At 37.2% G+C, this 20,271-nt stretch overlaps 1 protein-coding gene across 3 annotated transcripts in view; it reads left to right on the top strand.

Annotated features, from left to right (window-relative positions):
* DDX46 (DEAD-box helicase 46) overlaps positions 1–20,271 on the top strand; it is a 50,050-nt gene that overhangs the window by 7,744 nt on the left and 22,035 nt on the right. For all 3 annotated transcript variants that reach the window (XM_054694382.1, XM_037509288.2, XM_037509287.2), the window contains exons 5-15: positions 1,919–2,084; positions 3,507–3,658; positions 4,718–4,831; positions 5,680–5,845; positions 6,853–6,973; positions 8,065–8,240; positions 9,150–9,271; positions 11,424–11,502; positions 13,205–13,287; positions 18,794–18,958; positions 19,462–19,624. In XM_054694382.1, coding sequence (XP_054550357.1) covers positions 1,919–2,084; positions 3,507–3,658; positions 4,718–4,831; positions 5,680–5,845; positions 6,853–6,973; positions 8,065–8,240; positions 9,150–9,271; positions 11,424–11,502; positions 13,205–13,287; positions 18,794–18,958; positions 19,462–19,624 — 1,507 coding nt within the window. The remainder of the gene's footprint in view (positions 1–1,918; positions 2,085–3,506; positions 3,659–4,717; positions 4,832–5,679; positions 5,846–6,852; positions 6,974–8,064; positions 8,241–9,149; positions 9,272–11,423; positions 11,503–13,204; positions 13,288–18,793; positions 18,959–19,461; positions 19,625–20,271) is intronic.

Genomic DNA, 20,271 nt, shown 5'->3' with positions numbered 1-20,271 from the left:
TGATATAAATAAGAATGTATTTTCTTAAGTTTATATACTATTTGCAGTTTTCTTTCAACTGAGTATTCATATCTTTGGCTCATTTTATTTATTTTTTAATTTAGAGATTTATTTACTTGTGAATAGAAGAACTGGGGTGTAGGCCAGAAGTGTGGGGGTGAGAGGATTCACCAGAGAGAGTGGGGAGCAGAACAAGTCGATCCACTGAAACACACTGCTGAGTGGAGCAGTGGGTGAGACAGGAGAGCAGCAGAGTTAGCATGATAGTGCTGTAACTTACCCCCTATGCCACCAGGGAGGTCTTCTTTTGCTCATTTTAGTCTAAGTTATAGCTTTACTTCTTGTTTCATTCTTTTTTTTTTAAAAAAAGATTTACTTACCTATTTATGCATAGAAGAGCTGGGGTACAGGCCAGAGGTGTTGTGGGGGGGAGGTGAGAGGATTCACCAGAGACAGAGTGGGGAACAGAACAGGCAGATTGACCGAAGTACACTGATGAGGGGAGTAGCGGGCGAGTCCGGAGAGGTCTGCTGTGCCATGTGGGTTGCTCCCTGGCCAGCCCGGGGATCGAACTCCTGCTGCAGAGGCTGCTGACAGTTTTCATAGGTTGCTTCTTAACCCTTTGCGCCACCAGGGAGATTTTTCTTGTTTTATTCTTAAGCTCTGGTTTTTTAAGGGTTCACTTTTCTTTTTAAGCACCTGCTTGCTGAGCAGGGTAGGTTGAAAAGATACAGCGTAAGAAATAGAAAGGTCTGATTTCTTCTGTTGAATCACCAGTGACCTTGAGGAAAAAAACCCTTTGGGACTCAATTTTACAGAGGATGGATTTATTATAAATGATACAAATTTAGGGCTAACGTCTCTCTGTTGGAAAAAATTTAAATTAAAAATACAAACCTAGCCATATTATAAAATATTTTCAATGTAGGAAATAGTTCTCTGTAATCCTGGGTGTCTAACACACCATCGCCATAGTAATTTTGTAGAATTTTTTGATTGCTTTTTACGTGTGTGATTGCATGCATAGTATTAATAGTAGTGTATGTAAATTTGTGATTTCTACTTAACTTTTAAGGTTCTGATTATGACCATGAAAGTGAATTTTTTCCCTCATCTTTAGAGTTCTAATAATCTCCCCCCCCCCCCTTAAGATTTATTTATTTATTTATACAAGCACTGGGTATAGTCAGAAGCGCGGGAGGGTGAGAGAATTCACCAGAGCCAGAGCGGGGAGCAGAGCAGGCAGAAGGACCGAAGTACACTGCTGAGGGGAGCAGCGGGCAGCAGGAGAGGTCTGCCGGCCATGTGGGACCCTCCTCGGTGGCCGGGGAGCAGCCGGGGATCAAACTGGCGCTGCAGAGGCTGTGGGCAGCTTCGCAATCCAGCGCTCAACCGCTGCGCCACCAGGGAGGCCCTAGAGTTCTAATAATCTTAATAAAGTCTTTAAAATGACTTTCCAGGAAATTTAGACCTAAAGATTAATTAAAAAAAACAAAACTTCATAATCATGTTGAGAAAAAGCTTTCATTTACTTACTAATTTGTAATAGAAAATGACTGTTTATTGAGGTCATTTGGAGAAGTTAAGAGGATTAAAAATTGAATCTAGCTGGGAAAATTTGCTTGCTCATTAGACTAGTTTTTACTTTCAGGGAGAAATTGCCTTCATGCGTACATGTTGCGTATAACTGACATGAGGTTAATCTATGGTGTTTGAGGTCTGTTTTCTAGCTTTTAGTTGCAGATGCTTTTTACTGTGATTTCCTTTTACTTGTATATTTAATAGTAAAAATACATGTGATTTACTAAAGATAGTCTAAATTTAGGAGTTTGTTCTTTTTTTTATACTCTGGAGAATTACTTGGAATGTTCCACGGAGTAAAACTGTTAATTCTTGTTTTGCTCATTTTTTCCCTAAGAACTTTGACCAGAATAAACTAGAAGAAGAAATGAGAAAACGAAAAGAAAGAGTAGAAAAATGGCGAGAAGAACAACGCAAAAAGGCCATGGAAAACATAGGGGAACTGAAAAAGGAAATTGAAGAGATGAAACAAGGCAAAAAATGGAGTTTAGAAGATGATGATGGTATGTTTATTTCTTAGACTTATAGCCTAGAGAACAATTCATATAGAATATTCTAGAACTACGAGTAATAGTTTATATTGGGATTTTTTTAGACTATCTTTTACTGTGAAAAAACATAACATCATGTTTACCATTTTAACCATAAAATTTAGTGACATTAATGACATTCACAATTTTACACAATGCTGTGCCCATCACCCTGTCCTTTTTCAGGACTTTATCATCCCAGATGTTAACTTTGTACCTATTAAGCAGTAATTTTGTCCCCCCTTTCCTTAAACCCCTAGAACAGTGCCTGGTAATCTGTATTCTACTTTTTGTTTCCATGATTTACCTATTCTAGGTCCTTCACTGGAATCATACAGTATTATCCTTGTGCTTTGCTTATTATACTTAGCATAATGTCTTCAAGATTTATTCATATTGTAGTATGTGTCCAAATTTTCTTCCTTTTTAAGGCTAAGTAATACTCCATTGTATGTATCTATTAAATTGTTTACATATTCATCTGTTGTTGAGTATTTGGTTGTTTACACCTTTTTTTGGCACTTGTGAATAATGCTGTTATAAATATTAATGTGCAAGTGTCTGAATTCCTGCTTTCATTTCTTTTGGGTATATACCTAGAAGTGAAATTGCTTGTTTCATATTGAGATTTTTAAATACTCCTATTAATATTTCTGTTAAAATTTAAATTGCTAATAGTAGTGATCAGAAAAAAATCACTCATTTTACTTTAGGGGACTAAGGGACACAGTGAGTGAACAGCTCTCTTTTTTTTTTTCCTTTAAGAATTTTTGTAATGAAGATAATTTAGTCATGTTTTCAAGTTCCTCTGGATTTCCATAATTTAGAAGAGAAGCATTTCTCCTCCATATCTAGTTTTGACTTTTGGGGTTTTAGTAGTGTGTAGAAAAGTGAAGTTTTGTAGGAAAATGGAATTTTGATCCATTTCTGTGAAAATTCATGTTAGTTTAAATAGATGAATGAATGGATTATATCTTTAAGTATTAATGTCCTTAGTTAAATAAGACTAGATTTCTTAATAATTTATCTGCTATTTTTTTCTTTTGTGATTTAAAGAAAGGTAATTGATAACTAAAGATTATTAAGCAGAGAAAATTTTCAGTTCTGCTTCTAGTAGTGCAATTGTAAAATTTAATGTGGGAGATCTGTTTTTTTGCATAATTAATCTTTTTTCCTCGTTTAAGCTTAATGATTTGTAATTTTATCCTTTATTTCTTTTATCATTATTACTCAAAATTAATACTTAATTGTGAAAAATTATAGGTGTGAGCATTTGAATTGCCCTGTAGATAGGAGAGTGTTTGGGTAATGAGATAAAAGAATGGTGAAGTGTGGTGTGATTATTCTTTTTTTTTGGAAACACATGTTCAAAGGAAATGTATTCTAATGTTTTAGATGATGAAGATGATCCTGCAGAAGCTGAAAAGGAAGGAAATGAAATGGAGGGTGAAGAGTTAGATCCATTAGATGCTTACATGGAGGAAGTGAAAGAGGAAGTAAAAAAGTTTAACATGAGAAGTGTTAAAGGTGGTGGAGGTAATGAAAAGGTATGGAATTTTTCCTTATTATTTTTAAAGATCTCTATTTTTAATTGGATAACTTGAGTTCATTGTTGCATTAACCTGCCAAAATGCATAACTTTAAAAGTTAATGTTTTTGCTTCTTTCTCACATCTGAGGACTACTGATGCTAGTGATTTTTAGCTATAAATTACTTCTTTTAAAAGTCATTATTGCCAACATCATCTTTTTTCAGTATCTTTGCTTTTTTTTTTATTTATTTATGCATACAAGAGCTGGGGTACAGGACAAAGGGGTGTGTGTGGGGAATGGGGGTGAGAGGATTCACCAGAGACAGTGGAGAGCAGAATAGGCAGACTGACTGAAATACACTGCTGAAGGGAGCAGCAGGCGAGTCAGGAGAGGTCTGCTGCGCCATGTGGCTTGCTCCCTGGCCGGCTAGGGAATCAAACTCATGCTACAGAGGCTACAGAGGCTGCGGACAGCTTCATAGGTTGCATCTTAAGTATTAATCCCCACCTGGGAGGCCCCTGCTTGCTGTTTTATCAATAATTCCTCTCCAGATTTTCCCAGCATTTTCATCTTTCATACTCCTAATACCCCCTCCTAGTCTATTTTTCTTTTCATATAGCATGTGTTACTTTTTAACCAAATTTTGAACTTTCTATCATGTTTATTTTTTGTCCTTTATGAGAACTTTCTATCATTTATTTTTTGTCCTTTATGAAAATAAAAGCTCCCCAGGAGCTATGACCTTTACCTGTTTCATTCGTTGAGTCATTCTGAACTTCTAAAACAATGTCTGTATTGTCGAGTGAAGGAAAAGTCCCATTTAGTAGTGTTTGAAAATAAGTTGCATTATCTACTGTTATATAAAAAGATGTGTTATATAGTAAGCTACATTGATGTATTGTAAAATATGTGATTGTATTACATTTTAAGATTTATAGAAATAAGTTTTTTCATAAGTTGCCCCTTAAGTTGTCATAAGCTAACATAAATTATGACAATTACTGTGCTTCAGTTCTGCTTCTATTTATTGTTTCAACTTCGCAAAATATTTTAAAAAAAAATTTTTTTTTTTAGAAGTCTGGGCCAACAGTCACAAAAGTGGTCACTGTTGTGACTACCAAAAAAGCAGTTGTAGATTCTGATAAGAAGAAAGGTGAGCTCATGGAGAATGATCAGGATGCCATGGAGGTAAGTCTTTATTAATTTTTGACTTGTTCATGGTATTGTCATAGAATCACTTATTAGATAGCATTAATGGAAACATGCTTTTCTTTATTAAACTAGTATTAAGAGGAATTCTTACTAGTCTTAACAATATTGTAGCTGAATATCCAGTTGGTAGAACATGCTGACATCTTTGACCTGTTGCTCTATGTCAGTGTTTGATTCCCTCCTGCACACCTCATCAACACACCTCAGATGTGCAATAGGGAAGGAAGAAATGCAGTAATAGGATGAATGGAATTTCTTCCTGTTACTTTACTATGCAATGTAAAGATTTAGATAGGACTATCGCAAAACTTTATTGAAGTTATGTCAAATTATGTTATTTTAGCTGTAATTTGTTAGAATTTTCTGGAAGGGCCAGAGATAAAGAAAAAATTTTGAAACTTTAGAAAGCACAAACGTATCTTCTCTGAGAGGAGTTTTTTTATTTTTTTTATTTTTTTATTTTTTTTAAAGATTTATTTATGCATACAGGAATTGGGGTACAGACCAGAGGTGTGGAGGGTGAGAGGATTCACCAGAGACAGAGTGGGGAACAGAACAGGCAGATTGACTGGAATACACTGCTCAGGGGAGCAGCGAGCAAGTCAGGAGAGGTCTGCCGTGCCATGTGGGTAGCTTCCTGGCAGGGGATTGAACTTGTGCTGCAGTGGCTACAGATAGCTTCATAGGTTGCGCCTTAACCTCTTGCACCACCAGGGAGGCCCAGAGAGAGAGAGAGGAGTTTTTTAAATGCTAGGAATATTGCTTCCCATAAGGAGAAAATGGTAATGAATTTTGCTCTTAACTCCTTTTTTAAAAAATTATAGTATTCTTCAGAGGAGGAAGAAGTTGATCTTCAGACAGCCCTTACAGGCTATCAGACAAAACAGAGAAAGCTTCTAGAACCCGTAGATCATGGAAAAATTGAATATGAACCATTCAGAAAAAACTTTTACGTTGAAGTTCCAGAACTAGCAAAAATGTCTCAAGAAGGTAAAGTTTTCTTATTTGTTTATTGGTTATTGTGGAAATAGAAGAAGAATTAACACTTATTTTTCTGGAGTCAGTGTACATTGGCTGTGAGCTGATGGATGCATGGAAGGAATTTGCCTGGCTCACTTGGAGAAGTGAGCGTGGGAACCAGAATGCAGTATGTCATTCTAAAGAGTGGGAACATCATCTGCAACGATCGAGAGCAGTGAGGAGGATGTTTTTGAGTCAGTATGTTTTTGGGAGTATTTAAAATGTGAACAAAAGTTGTCTTGTCTCATGTTGAGATTTTCAGTATTGAAAATAACTTTTATGTGAAGTTTAGCAAATAAAATATTACTAGCCATTTCTTTCTGATATTTGAGAGTGAGGAACCAATGTGAATCTGGGTGATAATGGTAAAATAAGGATAATCTCGGTACCTCCTGCTTGTAGAGCAAGTGGTTGTATTGCTTGTCTATCATTATTCATTTATTCCTGTTGCAACTTGAAGCCAAAATTGTAGAAACTGGAGTATTTTTTTTTTAATTTATTTATTTATTTATACAAGCACTGGGTACAGTCAGAAGCGCGGGAGGGTGAGAGAATTCACCAGAGCCAGAGCGGGGAGCAGAGCAGGCAGAAGGACCGAAGTACACTGCTGAGGGGAGCAGTGGGCAGCAGGAGAGGTCTGCCGGCCATGTGGGACCCTCCTCGGTGGCTGGGGAGCAGCCGGGGATCAAACTGGCGCTGCAGAGGCTGTGGGCAGCTTCGCAATCCAGCGCTCAACCGCTGCGCCACCAGGGAGGCCCATGGAGTATTTCTTATCCTTAGTTGATTGCAACAGTGATACCTTTAACTGTATCTCTAGGCTGTTTAGTGCTTTGCTCTGTAGGTTTTATATGAAGTTATTTTTGGTAACACTAAAATAAGAATTTGAGATTCTTTACCTTAATATGCCCACTGCAAAAGTAGTAGCCACTAAAAGCACAATATTTAAGACTTTTTTAATCTCAACTTTTTTTTTGTAGAGGTAAATGTATTTCGTTTGGAAATGGAGGGCATTACAGTCAAGGGAAAAGGTTGCCCAAAACCAATTAAATCTTGGGTCCAATGTGGAATTTCCATGAAGATCTTAAATTCTCTGAAAAAGTAAGTAGTTAATGATTGTGCATTTCCCAATGTCCTGCTACTCCAAATAGTTTTTTCACACAATTATCCCCCTTGGTTACATTTTTACTCTATTGGAAAATCTTGTTCTTTCTGGTCTTAGATATTGAGATGTAATTTACATATCACAAAGGTTACCTTTTAAAGTGTACAATTCAGTGGTTTTTGGTTTTTTTTTTTTTAAAGATTTATTTATGCATACAAGAAGTAGGTACAGGCCATAGGTTTGCAGGGTGAGAGGATTCACCAGAGACAAAGCTGGGAGCAGAACATGCAGACAGACTGAAATACACTGCTGAGGGGAGCAGCAGGCAAGACAGGAGTGGTCTGCCTCACCATGTGGGTTTCTCCCTGGCCGGCCAGGGATCGAATTCGTGTTGCAGAGGCTGAAGATTGCTTCATAGTTCGGCGCCACCAGGGAGGCCCACAATTCAGTGGTTTTTATTGTATTTATGGAGTTGTGCAATCATCTCCATAATCTATTTTTTTTTTTTAAGATTTATTTATTTATACAAGAACCAGGGTACAGGCCAGACTTGCAAGAGGGTGAGAGGATTCACCAGAGACGGAGCGGGAAACAGAACAGCCAGACTGACTGAAATACACTGCTGAGGGGAGCAGCGGGTGAGACAGGAGAGGTCTGCCACACCATGTGGGTTGCTCCACAGCCAGCGGGGATCGACCAGCACTATAGAGACTGCGGACAGCTTCATAGCGCTGTGCTCAACCGCCTGCGCCACCAGGAAGGCCCCCACCATAATCTAATTTTAGAACATTTTCATCTCCAAGAGAGACATGTAGCCATTATCAGTCTTCTCCTTTGTCCTCCATCCTAGGGAGACCACTAATTCACTGTCAATATAGATTTGCTTATTCTAGATATTTCATAGAAATGGGATCATATCAGTGTATCTTGCCTCACTTAATGTATTTTCTAGGTTCATGCAGTACAGTAATCCATTCTTTTTTGCTAAATAATATTTATAGATAGATCACATTTTGAAAGACCTTAATCTTATGGGAGGTCTGATATATTAATTCCTTGCTTACCTTCCTTTGTTTTTTTTTATAAGGCATGGCTATGAAAAGCCCACCCCAATCCAAACCCAAGCCATTCCTGCTATCATGTCTGGACGAGATTTGATTGGTATTGCCAAAACAGGAAGTGGAAAGACCATTGCATTTCTGTTGCCCATGTTTAGACACATCATGGATCAGAGGTCATTAGAAGAAGGAGAGGGACCAATAGGTATGATTCCTTTCATTAAACTGTTTGCTGTCATTTTATCAGAAAGACCTGATACTTTATAATGTTCTTAATTATGACAATAAAGATGTCTTGATGTACATTTCCTTTATAAATTTGGCACTTTGGGGCTGATTTCCCCTTAACCAGCAGGTGGAGTGACAATCATCAGAGCTCTGGAGTGACATCTCAGAAGTACAAAAACAGCCTCTCCTGGCACAGCTCAATTTTTAAACTCTGACTCGGCAGGTAGTCTCCTTGTGCATCTATCTATTTATGTTGAGGTTTGTTTTTAGCCAGTATCTGTGGATCTATAAACTCAACATAGAAGATTGTAAGGAAATGTATTTTCCTTTTTATTTTTTATTTTTTTGCCTTAAAAGGCTATAGTGCCAGCATTTCATTCAGGATTAGGTCTTCAGATTTCTTGATTCATTTGGCAGCTCTCTCTTCTGCAAATTTGAGTAGGGTTTTGGAAAGTTGTTCAGCTCCACTCTTGGAAACGGAGGGCACAGTGTATTTCTCCTCTGTCTGTGCCCCTCAGACCAAGGTTGTTTCCGGAAGCCGAGGTATGGTTCTGCAGCACAGTGAGTCACTTGATTGTCTTTACTCTGTGATTTGCAGTTGAGAACAACATGCATTCTGTTTAAACCGAGTATTTTCCTGAGGGTATTTAACTCATTTGTCTCCCTATAGCATGTTCTTAAAATCTTCTTAAAATTTTCTTCCATAACAATTTCTGTTAATATAAATAAAGTTTTTGGAAAAAAAAATAGGATTTTCAGAGGTGCATAAAACAATGCAAAAATAGTATTAGAGAACTGAACTTTATTGCAGAGGTTAAATTTAATACTTTAAAGCAGAGCATCAAAATTTTTGGTGGTTAGGCTTTTGACATATTTATCTTTTCAGCCGTCATCATGACTCCAACTCGAGAACTGGCTTTACAAATTACTAAAGAATGTAAGAAGTTTTCCAAGACCTTGGGACTTAGAGTGGTCTGTGTTTATGGTGGAACAGGAATCAGTGAGCAGGTAGTTAAACATTCAGTTTTTGCATTCTTAAGTTGAATGACTTAATAAAATAAAAGTGATTTTCTGTTTCAGTGTTTTAATAGTGATTGCTTCTAACAATTTTTAAAATAGGAGGTGTGAAATTAATGGTCAGAATGGTGTTATTTTTCAATTTTTGAGTAGTTTTTCCCTTAGGTTGCTTCTTCCTCTTTGTCTTTCCATGCTCAAGGAAGACAGATATTTTTTTCCATTGTATAAATAAGGAAATATTCAGAAAGGTTAACACATTTTACCTTAATGATACCATAGCTTGTCCTAGGACCTAGGTTCTTCTGATTCATGGGCCAGCATTTATTTTCTCTATGCTGACATCTTTAAACGGTTGCAGTGAGTGGGATGCTTTAATATCATCAGCATTCTTCAGTGATTTTAGCACAGATTATTTAATCATACCTTCATTCAATCTTTTGTTTGGCATTTATACAAGTTTATCATCAGATATTTAGTTTTAACTAGAAGAAGTAAAAAAGTCAGCTTTATGATCAAATAAGTTTGGAAATGGAATATACAAAGTTAAAAGTTTCTTTTCTACTGAATTTCTTAGCCTTTATTAAGCTAATCTAGAAAAATGGGATGAATTAAGTGGCATTTTTCTGAATTTACTTAATCATAAAACTCTTTCTGAGAGTTTGTGTTATATAAAGACACACTGTGGGAATCTTTGCTTTTGGTATTCTAAACTATTTTATTTTATTTTTCCATAGAAGAACTGGGGTGTAGGCAGAGTTGGGGGAGGTGAAAGGATTCACCAGAGACAGAATGGGGAGCAGAACAGGCAGATTTATTGAAATACACTGCTGAAAGGAGCAGTGTGCAAGACAGGAGAGGTCTTCTGAGCCATATATGGGTTACCTCTCTGGCTAATGGTTGAACTCAGGCCATAGAGGTGATAGCGCTGAGACTTAACCTCTAGGCCTGTATTCCAAGCTATTTTATTTTATTTTTTTTTTTAATAATAAATTTTATTTTTATATTCCCCCATACAATTGCAAACGCCCCATTCTGACCCCAATCCTTCCCCTCCCGCCCCCCACCCCCCAAAAAGTGTCTCTGGTTCATAGTTTTTTGTTGATTTTGATTTTCACTTTCTTATATTCATTTTCCTGGTCCCTTATTTAAGTTTTCTAGATTCCTGCTATGAGTGAGACCATCCGGTATTTTTCTTTTTCTTTTTGGCTTATTTCGCTGAGCATGATCCCTTCCAGCGCCATCCATGTTGCTGCAAATTGCATGTGTTTATCTTTTTTGAATGCTGAGTAATATTCCATGGTATATATGTACCACATCTTCTTGATCCAGTCATCTATTTTTGGGCATTTGGGTTGTTTCCAAAGCTTAGCTATTGTAAACAGTGCTGCTATAAACATAGGTGTGCAGGTGCTCTTTGGAATTGATGTTTCTGTGTCCTTTGGGTAAATACTTAGGAGTGGAATTGCTGGATCATATGGAAGCTCTATGTTTAGTAGGTCCAGAAATCTCCACACAGCTCTCCACAGTGGTTGGACCAGTTTGCACTCCCATCCAAGCTATTTTAAACATTTGAAGTTAGTTTTCTAAGTTTATCTTTGTCAGTTTTTTTTTTTTTTTTTTTGACCACAGCCTTTAATCAGAAATTTAAGATGACTTGGTGTGTGCTATGCATCTTATATTTATAAAAATGTCAAACAGAAGCTTTATGTTGGCTAGTGCGTTCTGGTATTTCCATTCTGTTTTATTTTAAAACCACTGGTTGTGACTTACTGATTTCATGAGTTGATAATGGAATCAACTCTCAGTGTGAAAAATGTTGATCTATATAACCACTTTATCTCCTGCTCTCTCATGTTTCTTTCTTGGTTTTGATGCGTTATGCCAAAATAAAATTGGTTAAAATTTGTGATTTTATTTGATAATTTCTAGATTACAGTGTAGTATGATCATGTTGCTGCTACCTACCCCTTTAGTAGTAGTGCTTCAGCATTCTAAAGAATTGAGCAGGAAACTTTAGAGTCTTCTAATCAAACCCCTGCCTTAACCTTTTGTAGCAATCCTGGGACCAAGGACAATATTTTCAATCTGTTTAAATAAGCATTAGTGGTAAATAGACTATAAAATTTCATGTTTGTTTTTTTAGATTGCTGAACTGAAAAGAGGTGCTGAAATTATTGTTTGCACACCTGGTCGAATGATTGACATGTTAGCAGCTAACAGTGGTAAGTCAGAGGTATATTTTTGTTCTCTTTTTTTCCTTTTTGATTTCTGTACATTTTTGTTAAGTCAAAGCAGATACAAGAAACCACCAGATGGTTTCTACATTTCTTCTTAAAGCTGTAATATCTTAACATTTGTATTGTAACAAGCTCATTTTTGTAAGCGTTGAGAATACTTTTGCAATTTAAAATGTCTTTTCAAAACTAATTTCAGCTGATCTTTTTAGCTATTACCATAGAGTCTTAATTCAGTTGGCCTTAACTTGCTTTTAAAAGGGTGGGAGACTGTCTTTTTGTTTTCGGTAAAACTTTTTATCCATTGGAAATATTATTTTCTTACAATACTGGCTAAATTAAGATATTGCAACTTCAAGAAGTTTTATCTTTTGTAAATGTTGCATGCTTTTTAAGCTCAAATGTTGTGCTTTGTTAAATTATTCCCTATCAAAACTGTTACTAAACTGTTGACATTATTTAACTTCTGTGGAGAAAGGCCCTTCAAGATTTATAGAACTGGGCTTCCGAGACTTAAACCATCAAAGGTAGGTAATTTAATGCTGTTCCCAACCTTGCAAAACTAATTGGGGCTGCAAATGTTAGTGTGGAATACTTAAATATTAGAAAGCATATATTTTGGCTCATTTCTACTTTTTGAAGAAAATGCTTTGGAAGATTTTCATTGTAGTACTCATTATATACATAATAGAGTATTAAAAACTGTGAGTAATGCATGTTTCTAATAGAATTCTGCTTGAATTTCTGTATACATTTAATTCTAATTGTCCATGAAGTTGGCAAAGTGACATCAAAATTGATGTCAATGTGCTTATACAGCATATGAAAAGTTTTGGATTGAATGCTGATTAAATAATCCCTTGTTTTTTCTCAATGCTGCATTGATTTAACTCATCTGAATTCATCTTGATTAATTTTACTTTTTTCCCTTATCTTTTTGGTTTATATTTAATAACTTTTTTATATATGTTTTGCCAGGTGATTGATTCAGCAATTGATAGAAATGCTTTTGTTAATCTTTTAGGAAGGAATTCCTGTGTATGTATTTAGTTTTCAGTGGCTAAGAGACCAATTGCTCTTATTTAGACCAGTGGGAACACTTAGTGAAATTGGATTTGTATCTTTGTATAGAAGAATGTGTATTTATGTAACACATTTGGTGTTTAAAGCTTTTGTACGTTGTCATTAATGCCCATTTAAAACTTCTAACTATATGAAAGTAGGTTAAAAAATACATAAAGAGCAGTTTTCTACATCTGAAATAGTTAGCTCTGGAACTTGCTTTCCACACATACGCTGTAATCTCTAATATGTTTTTTCCTAGGTGATGCTGTCAGATAATGGCTGATGTGGCTCGATGCTTCATCTCAGTCTTAGTTTTATGATGTGTTTTGGAGAGGGCTGTTTTCTGAATTTTACAGGTTCTTCAGGCCCTATGATGGTATGCAAGAGACGAGTTTGACAAAATAAAGGGCCTCATATACCCATTGTCAGAAAGTATTTGCCATTAGATTAAGACATTGTAGACCAAAATTTCTTTTCACTGTTTAAAGATACCTAACTTACCCCTCTGGTTAAGTCAGGCATTTTAGTTCCCTTTACAGTTTTTTAAAGTTCTTGGTAGTCATAAAATGAACTGTGACTGATTTTCAGTTTTCTTTTTGTCTTTATTTTTCTTTCCTCACCTTAGGTCGGGTCACAAATCTTCGAAGAGTGACATATGTTGTTTTAGATGAAGCAGACAGAATGTTTGACATGGGTTTTGAACCACAGGTGATTTTAAATTTCTTAGTGCTTTGAACTGTAAAATAAACTGCCATGAGAGTGAAATGTTAATGGATTTTGAAATTCTTGAATATTCTCACACCTCTACTATGTGGTAAAATGGTGGATTGGGACATATGAAAAGGAAATAAATATTTCTGTTTTGAATTTTTTATATTCAGAGTATTTGTTCAGGCTTTCCTTAGCCAATTGAACCATCATTGGTAAAATTAGAATTAGATTATTCTTATAGAATCTCAAGCTTTCATATTTTATAGTTCTCGTATTTCAAATTAATTTAATTTGTGCTTTTATTTATTTTTTAAAGATTTATTTTTATTTATTTATGCATGCAAGAACTGAGTTGTAGGCTAGAGGTGCAGAGGGCTAGAGGATTCAACAGAGACAGAGTGGGGAGCAGAGCAGGCAGATCTACTGAAATATACTCCTGAGAGGACCAGCTGGTGAGACAGAAGAGGTCTGCTGTGCCATGTGGCTTAGCTCCCTGGCTGGATATTGAACAGTGGCTGGCAATAGCTTGAGAGCACTGAGAATTTAAACCCTTTAGGAGGCCCTAATTCATGCCTTTAGTGCAAAGCATTGGTCTAACATAGATTTTTGTATTTCTTACACATTCTGTTTTCTCAAATGCAAAACTTTAAAAGAAATGCATGTTCAAAGGTGGTGGAAGATTTTCTTGACAGCAGTGTGAATTGTTAATGTGTTATGGATGCCAAAAAAATCGATTATCACAAAGTGCAATAATAAATATGGATATTAGAGGGCTTCCCTGGTGGCGCAAGGAGTTAAGACAAAAACTATGAAGCTGTCCGCAGCCACTGCAGCACAAGTTTGATCCCTGGCCAGGGAGCAACCACATGGTGCAGCAGACTACTCCTGGCTCGCCCATTGCTCCCCTCAGCAGTGTATTTCCATCGATCTGCCTGTTCTGTTCCCCACTCTGTCTCTGGTGAATCCTCTCATCCCTTGCACCTCTGGCCTGCACCCCAGTTCTTGTATGCATAAATAAATAAATCTTTAAAAAAAAATAAAAATGGATATTAGAAAGGGTAAGGTTAACATCATGGTTGACTTTTTCAGTTTATTCATGTATTCTTCAAAAATGTAGTTATGGTACATACATTATGTTTAAATTTAGGGACCAGGGCCTCCCCAGTGGCGCAGCGGTTGAGTGCTGGGTTGCAAAGCTGCCTGCAGCCTCTACAGTGCTGGTTTGATCCCCAGCTGCCAGGCGAGGGTCCCACATGGCGCGCAGACCTCTCTTGCCTCCCGCTGCTCCCCTCAGCAGTGTACTTCGTCAGTCTGCCTGTTCTGCTCTCTGCTCTGGCTCTGGTGAATTCTCTCACCCTCCTGTACTTCTGACTGTAGCCAGTGCTTATATAAATAAATAAATAAATCTTTAAAAATAAATAAATAAGTTTAGGGACCACATTCTAAATGATTACAGAGGACCACAAAAGAGAGTTAACAGGATTATGGTTAACACTTGAGCCATGTGAGGAACAGATAAAAGAAATGAGGAGTATGTAGTTTGGAGTAGAGGACTTCATAGCCTCTTTTAACTCTGGAAAAAGTTTGTCACATATAAGAAATAGTAGATTATCCTTTCTGTCCCAACAAGCTTGAAATGAACATAATGTGCTATATGACTTGGATAGCATTATTTAGAGATGAACCAGGTTACTTTATAGTGGGAAGATAGTGTTCAAGCACTTACAAGGAGTCTGTTTGTGGAAAAAAAGTAGAGGGACTTAAAGAATAAGATGCAAAATGAAACTGGTTCCCTTTTACATCTTTCCCAATCATAGGAACCTTAGCACTTATGATAGTGCTGGCAGTAAGTGTCGTGACAGGCCTTTCCAGAATGAATTCCAAACACATTTTTCATTGATTTGCAAAGTGTGAATCATCCCCTGCCCTAAGTAGAGGGGAGAAAGGCTGAGTAATTGTTTACTTGTTGGAGAGAGGTTTTAGATTGAGTTGTTGATTATGTTCTGAGCTATAGTGTAGATTTTAAAGATTTATTTTTTTTATTGATTATGCATACAAGAACTGGGGTCTAGCCCAGAGGTGCTGGGGGGCGAGAAGATTCACCAGAGACAGTGGGGAGCAGAACAGGCAGACCTACTGAAATACACTGCTGAGGGGAACAGCAGGCGAGACAGGAGAGGACTGCTGCACCTTGTGGGTAGCTCCCTGGCCAGGGATCAAACTCAGGTCACAGTGGCTGGCGATAGTTTGATAACGCTGAGTCTTTAATCCCTGGCCACCCTGAAGGCCGTTTGTCTATCTTTTGAAGAAACTCTCAAACTGGCTATTCCATAATGGTCCAGTGTTCTCAACTTTATGGTCCAGTGTAATCTTAATACCAGAATCAAACAAGGTAAGTTATAGTTTTATGTACAATGATGAAAAAGCTCAAAAAAATCTTATTTGGGAACTAAATATAACAATGCTTAAAGTAGATTTTCATATGGAAGTTAATTTTCTGTGGATGTAAGATGAGTTTAATATTAACAAAATCTTATCCATTGTTTTGGTTTCCACAGTTTTAGTTACTTATGGTCAACTGTGATTGGAAAATGTTATGTGCAGTAAGATTTTTTTTTTTAAAGATTTATTTATTTATGCATACAAGAACTGGGGTACAGGCCAGAGGTTTGGAGGGTAAGAGGATTCACCAGAGACAGAGTGGGGAACAGAACAGGCAGATGGACCGAAGTGCACTGCTAAGGGGAATAGTGGGCGTGTCAGAGGTCTGCTGCGCCATGTGGGTAGGTCTCTGGCCAGGGATCGGAACTCGTGCTGCAGCTTCATAGGTTGTGTTTTAACCCTTTGCGCCACTAGGGAGGCCCTACAGTAAGATATTTTGAGGGACCATATTTATATAACTTATTACATTGTTGTAATTATTTTATTGCATTGTTGTTAATTTCTTATTGTGCCTAATGTATAAATTAAACTTTATACATATAGGTATGTATGTATAGGAAAAAGCACAGTATATATAGTGTTCAGTGTTGTCTATAACACTGAGAGCCACCAGGGCTCTCAGAAAGTATCCACTGAGGATAAGGGGAGATTACTGTAATAAATCACTTTACCCTGTTGCCAGAACAGGGGTGTGAAAACACAGTATTATCTCAAATAGGGAAAAGGCATTTCATAAAATTTTACTCATTTATAAATTTACCACACTAAGAGTAGTAGGGATCCCCTCTTAGCTAATAATAACGAAAGACTGTTTACCACCAAAAGTTTGTAGTATGTATCTTACTGTGAAACTTTTAAACTATGAACCTAAGAAACAAAGTGAGATATTTAACATCCACTCAGCATTTTATTGGAGCTCCTCGTCAGCACAGACAAGAATAGGAAGTAACTTGGAAATATTTGGAAAGAAAGAAAATAATTGTTACTTGCAGATGATATGACTTCTTTGCAGAAGAGTAAAAGTATTGTCTACAGACAGATGATTGGGATAGATAGATGACAGATAGACAGATGATTGGGATGGACAGATAGACAGATAAGAGAATAGTGAAGTTTCTAGATACAGTCAGCAAACATATCGTTTACGTTTCTCTTCCTAGTAAATTAAGAAATGTACTTTAAGGGGCCTCCCTGGTGGCAGAAGGGGTTTAGCACCGCACTTTGAAGCAATCCGCAGCCTCTGCAGCATGAGTTTGATCCCTGGCCAACCAGTGAGCAAACAACATGGTGCAGCAGACCTTTCCTGTTGCTCCCGCTGCGCCCCTCAGCAGTGTAGTTCAGTCAGTCTGCCTGTTCTGTTCCCCACTCTGTCTCTCGTGAATCCTCTCACCCTCCTCCCCTGCATCTCTGGCCTATACCCCAACTCTGGTATGCATAAATAAATAAATCTTTAAAAAAAAAAATGTGGGCCTCCCTGGTGGCACAAGGGATTAAGACGCAACCTATGAAACTATCTGCAGCCACTGCAGCACGAATTCAGTCCCTGGCCAGGGACCAACCCACATGGCACAGCAGACTTCTGCCTCGCCTGCTGTTCCATTTCAGCAGTGTATTTCCGTCAGTCTGCCTGTTGTGTTCCCCACTTAGTCTCTGTTGAATCCTCTCACCTACCACACCTCTGACCTATACCCCAGTTCTTGTATGCATAAATAAATAAGTCTTTAAAATAAAAAAAGAAATGAAATGTTCTTTAAAAAGCTTAATTTATGACATTATGAGAAAATAAATGTTGCAAAAGATATATAAGGTATATTTGGAGAAAATATGAAACTTTATTGGAAACAGCAATACGGGCTTAAGTTGACTCAAATTTATGTAAATAAATGTGATGAGAAACCCTTCTAGAAGAGGGGGTAAAAGATGGGTGGGAGAGAAAATACAGTTCTTATTTTAGGATTTAGTTTTCTTTGGTATGTTAGGTACTGTGTAGTCAAAATTTTGTTGCCCTTTTCTCCTGTTTTATTTCCTTGTGCAATTTTCTATAAATCCTTATATTGTACCTTTCATAGGAGGTTTCTGGAGGTGAGAAGTACTGTCATATGTTTGAAAAACCATCATTCTGACTGCTGGGTGGAAAGTTGATTTCAGATTAGGCAAAAATAAAGGCAGAGAGATCTGTTAGGAGAAAATTCACATAATCTAGATGAGAATTGTTTGAGGTTTGTCCCATAAACCTAGAATTTCCAAGTACCCTTTCATATAGACTACATCATCTTTAGTTGGAGTGAAACTATAGTCTACTCCTGGCAAAAGCATCATCCTTCTCAGTTTCCAACCACACACCACTCTACCTGGAAATCATCAGCCATCTTTTTCATTATGTCCTTTTTACCCCTCTTTATACCTGTCACCACAGAAATCCTAAGACTTGATTCCACCAAGGCTCTGTAGGCACTAAATCAAATGAAACCTCTACCCCTACTTCCACAACAGTAAGTTCACTTTCATTGTTTTGTTTCTTCCTGTACCTTTTACCATCATTGACACACAGTATATTTACCACTCTATCCTCATTATATTATAAACTCTATGAAGACAGAATGGTTTGCCTAATTTTATTGCGTATTCCTAGCACTGAGAATAAGCTGGGGGTATTCTCAGGTTGCTCAGTAAAAACATGTGGGGTCAGTGAGGGAAAACTGCTATGATGCTGCTGGAGAATGTTTACATTGTACATGTACTTTGAAGACTGAGACTGCTGAATTTTATTCCATTTGTTCCATTTTTAGTTTAGGGTAAAGCCAGTGAATGAGAGAGTAGTCAGGCATGGCTCCTAGATTTTGGACTCATACATGTGGATGACTAGAGTGACCTTTTCTTGAAATGAGAAAACTGTGAGAACTAGAAATTGTAGGGTAATATCAGTTGTAATATTTTCAAGTAGCAGATTTAAAAGTCTCATTTGACTTTTTTTGAGACTAGTTCTGAAAAGTTTCTTCGGTGGCTTTCAGCATTTTATGATTTGGAGGCTACACCATATTTATTTGTAATGTTTTCTCAGGTCATGCGCATTGTGGATAATGTCCGTCCTGATCGACAAACAGTTATGTTTTCAGCTACTTTCCCCAGAGCTATGGAGGCTTTGGCTCGCAGAATCCTGAGTAAACCCATTGAAGTGCAGGTTGGAGGCAGGAGTGTGGTTTGCTCTGATGTAGAACAACAAGTGGTGAGTACAATCCCCAATTCCCTGCATGTTTTGGCATTGTCTGTGATTCTTTTCAGAACATTCTTTTTGATGAAGGCAAATGATTTCTAAACTTAAGTAGTACGCATCAACTGTAGCCTGAATATTTTATCAGACATACCAGATATTCTATGGAGCTGTGTTTAAAATACACATTTTAATTTCTCCCACCAGAAGTAGTGGGCTCGTACGTAGAACTGTCACATACCCATCTTGTTCTGTGGTTAGTAGAATGTAAGGCTAGGAGGCAGAGAGATGACTTGTCCCTATTTGCAAGTCTCTTATTCTCTGAAAGTCACGCTTTTTGTGTCTCACTGATTCAAAATCAGCACTTTAAAAATCACTGTTTTCCTAGCCGTTCATCCTAGCTCCTTACAGATAGAGCAAGATATGAATTATTTATTTGTCACAAATAAGAATATATCTGTTCAAGGAAGGTATTTGTGTTTTTACTCCATTAACTTGGTGCAATTTGATGTTTGCAGATTGTGATTGAAGAAGAAAAGAAATTCTTGAAGTTACTTGAGCTTCTAGGCCATTACCAGGAATCAGGATCTGTCATTATATTTGTGGATAAGCAGGAACACGCTGACGGTCTTCTCAAGGATTTAATGAGAGCATCTTATCCTTGCATGTCTCTTCATGGAGGTGATGTTTAATTGCATCCAATAAGAAGTATTTTTTTTTTAAGATTTATTTATTCATGCATACAAGAACTGGGGTATAGGCCAGGTGCATGGGAGGGTGAGAGGATTCACCCAGAGACAGAGTGGGGAACAGAACAGGCAGACTGACTGAAATATGCTGCAGAGGGGAGTAGCAGGAGAGACAGGAGAGGTCTGCCGCGCCATCTGGGATTCTCGCTGGCCGGCCAGGATCTAACCCACACTGCAGAGGCTGCGGACAGCTTCACCGCGCTGCACTCAACTGCCTGCGCCACCAGGGGATGCCCCACTTTCCATGCACTTTTCTTTTTCCTGAATGATAATACTTACTTTGGTCTCTATAATTTATTAATTTTGTGTCATCTCCCTCAGTTTTTACTTCAACAGCATATTGCGTGTAAGCATTATTTATAGTCCAACTTAGAGATTATGCAAATAAGATAATACATTGGCTTAATTAAATTGCATAGCCATAAATTAGGTAAGAAAAATTGACTAAAATTTTCTGATTCGTGTTACATTCTTTCTGTTGCACCTTACCATATGAAAGTTTTCAATTTTGTGTAACATCTCCACTGTATAAATATATAGAGAGAGAACTAAACGTGGGGCAGAGATGATTTGAATTAT

This window comes from Talpa occidentalis, unplaced genomic scaffold (genome assembly GCF_014898055.3).
Source record: "Talpa occidentalis isolate TD23 unplaced genomic scaffold, MPIMG_talOcc4v2.1 talOcc4.13, whole genome shotgun sequence".
In the NCBI taxonomy this organism is placed as follows: Eukaryota; Metazoa; Chordata; class Mammalia; order Eulipotyphla; family Talpidae; genus Talpa; species Talpa occidentalis.
This window is presented reverse-complemented; position numbering and strand designations above follow the sequence as displayed.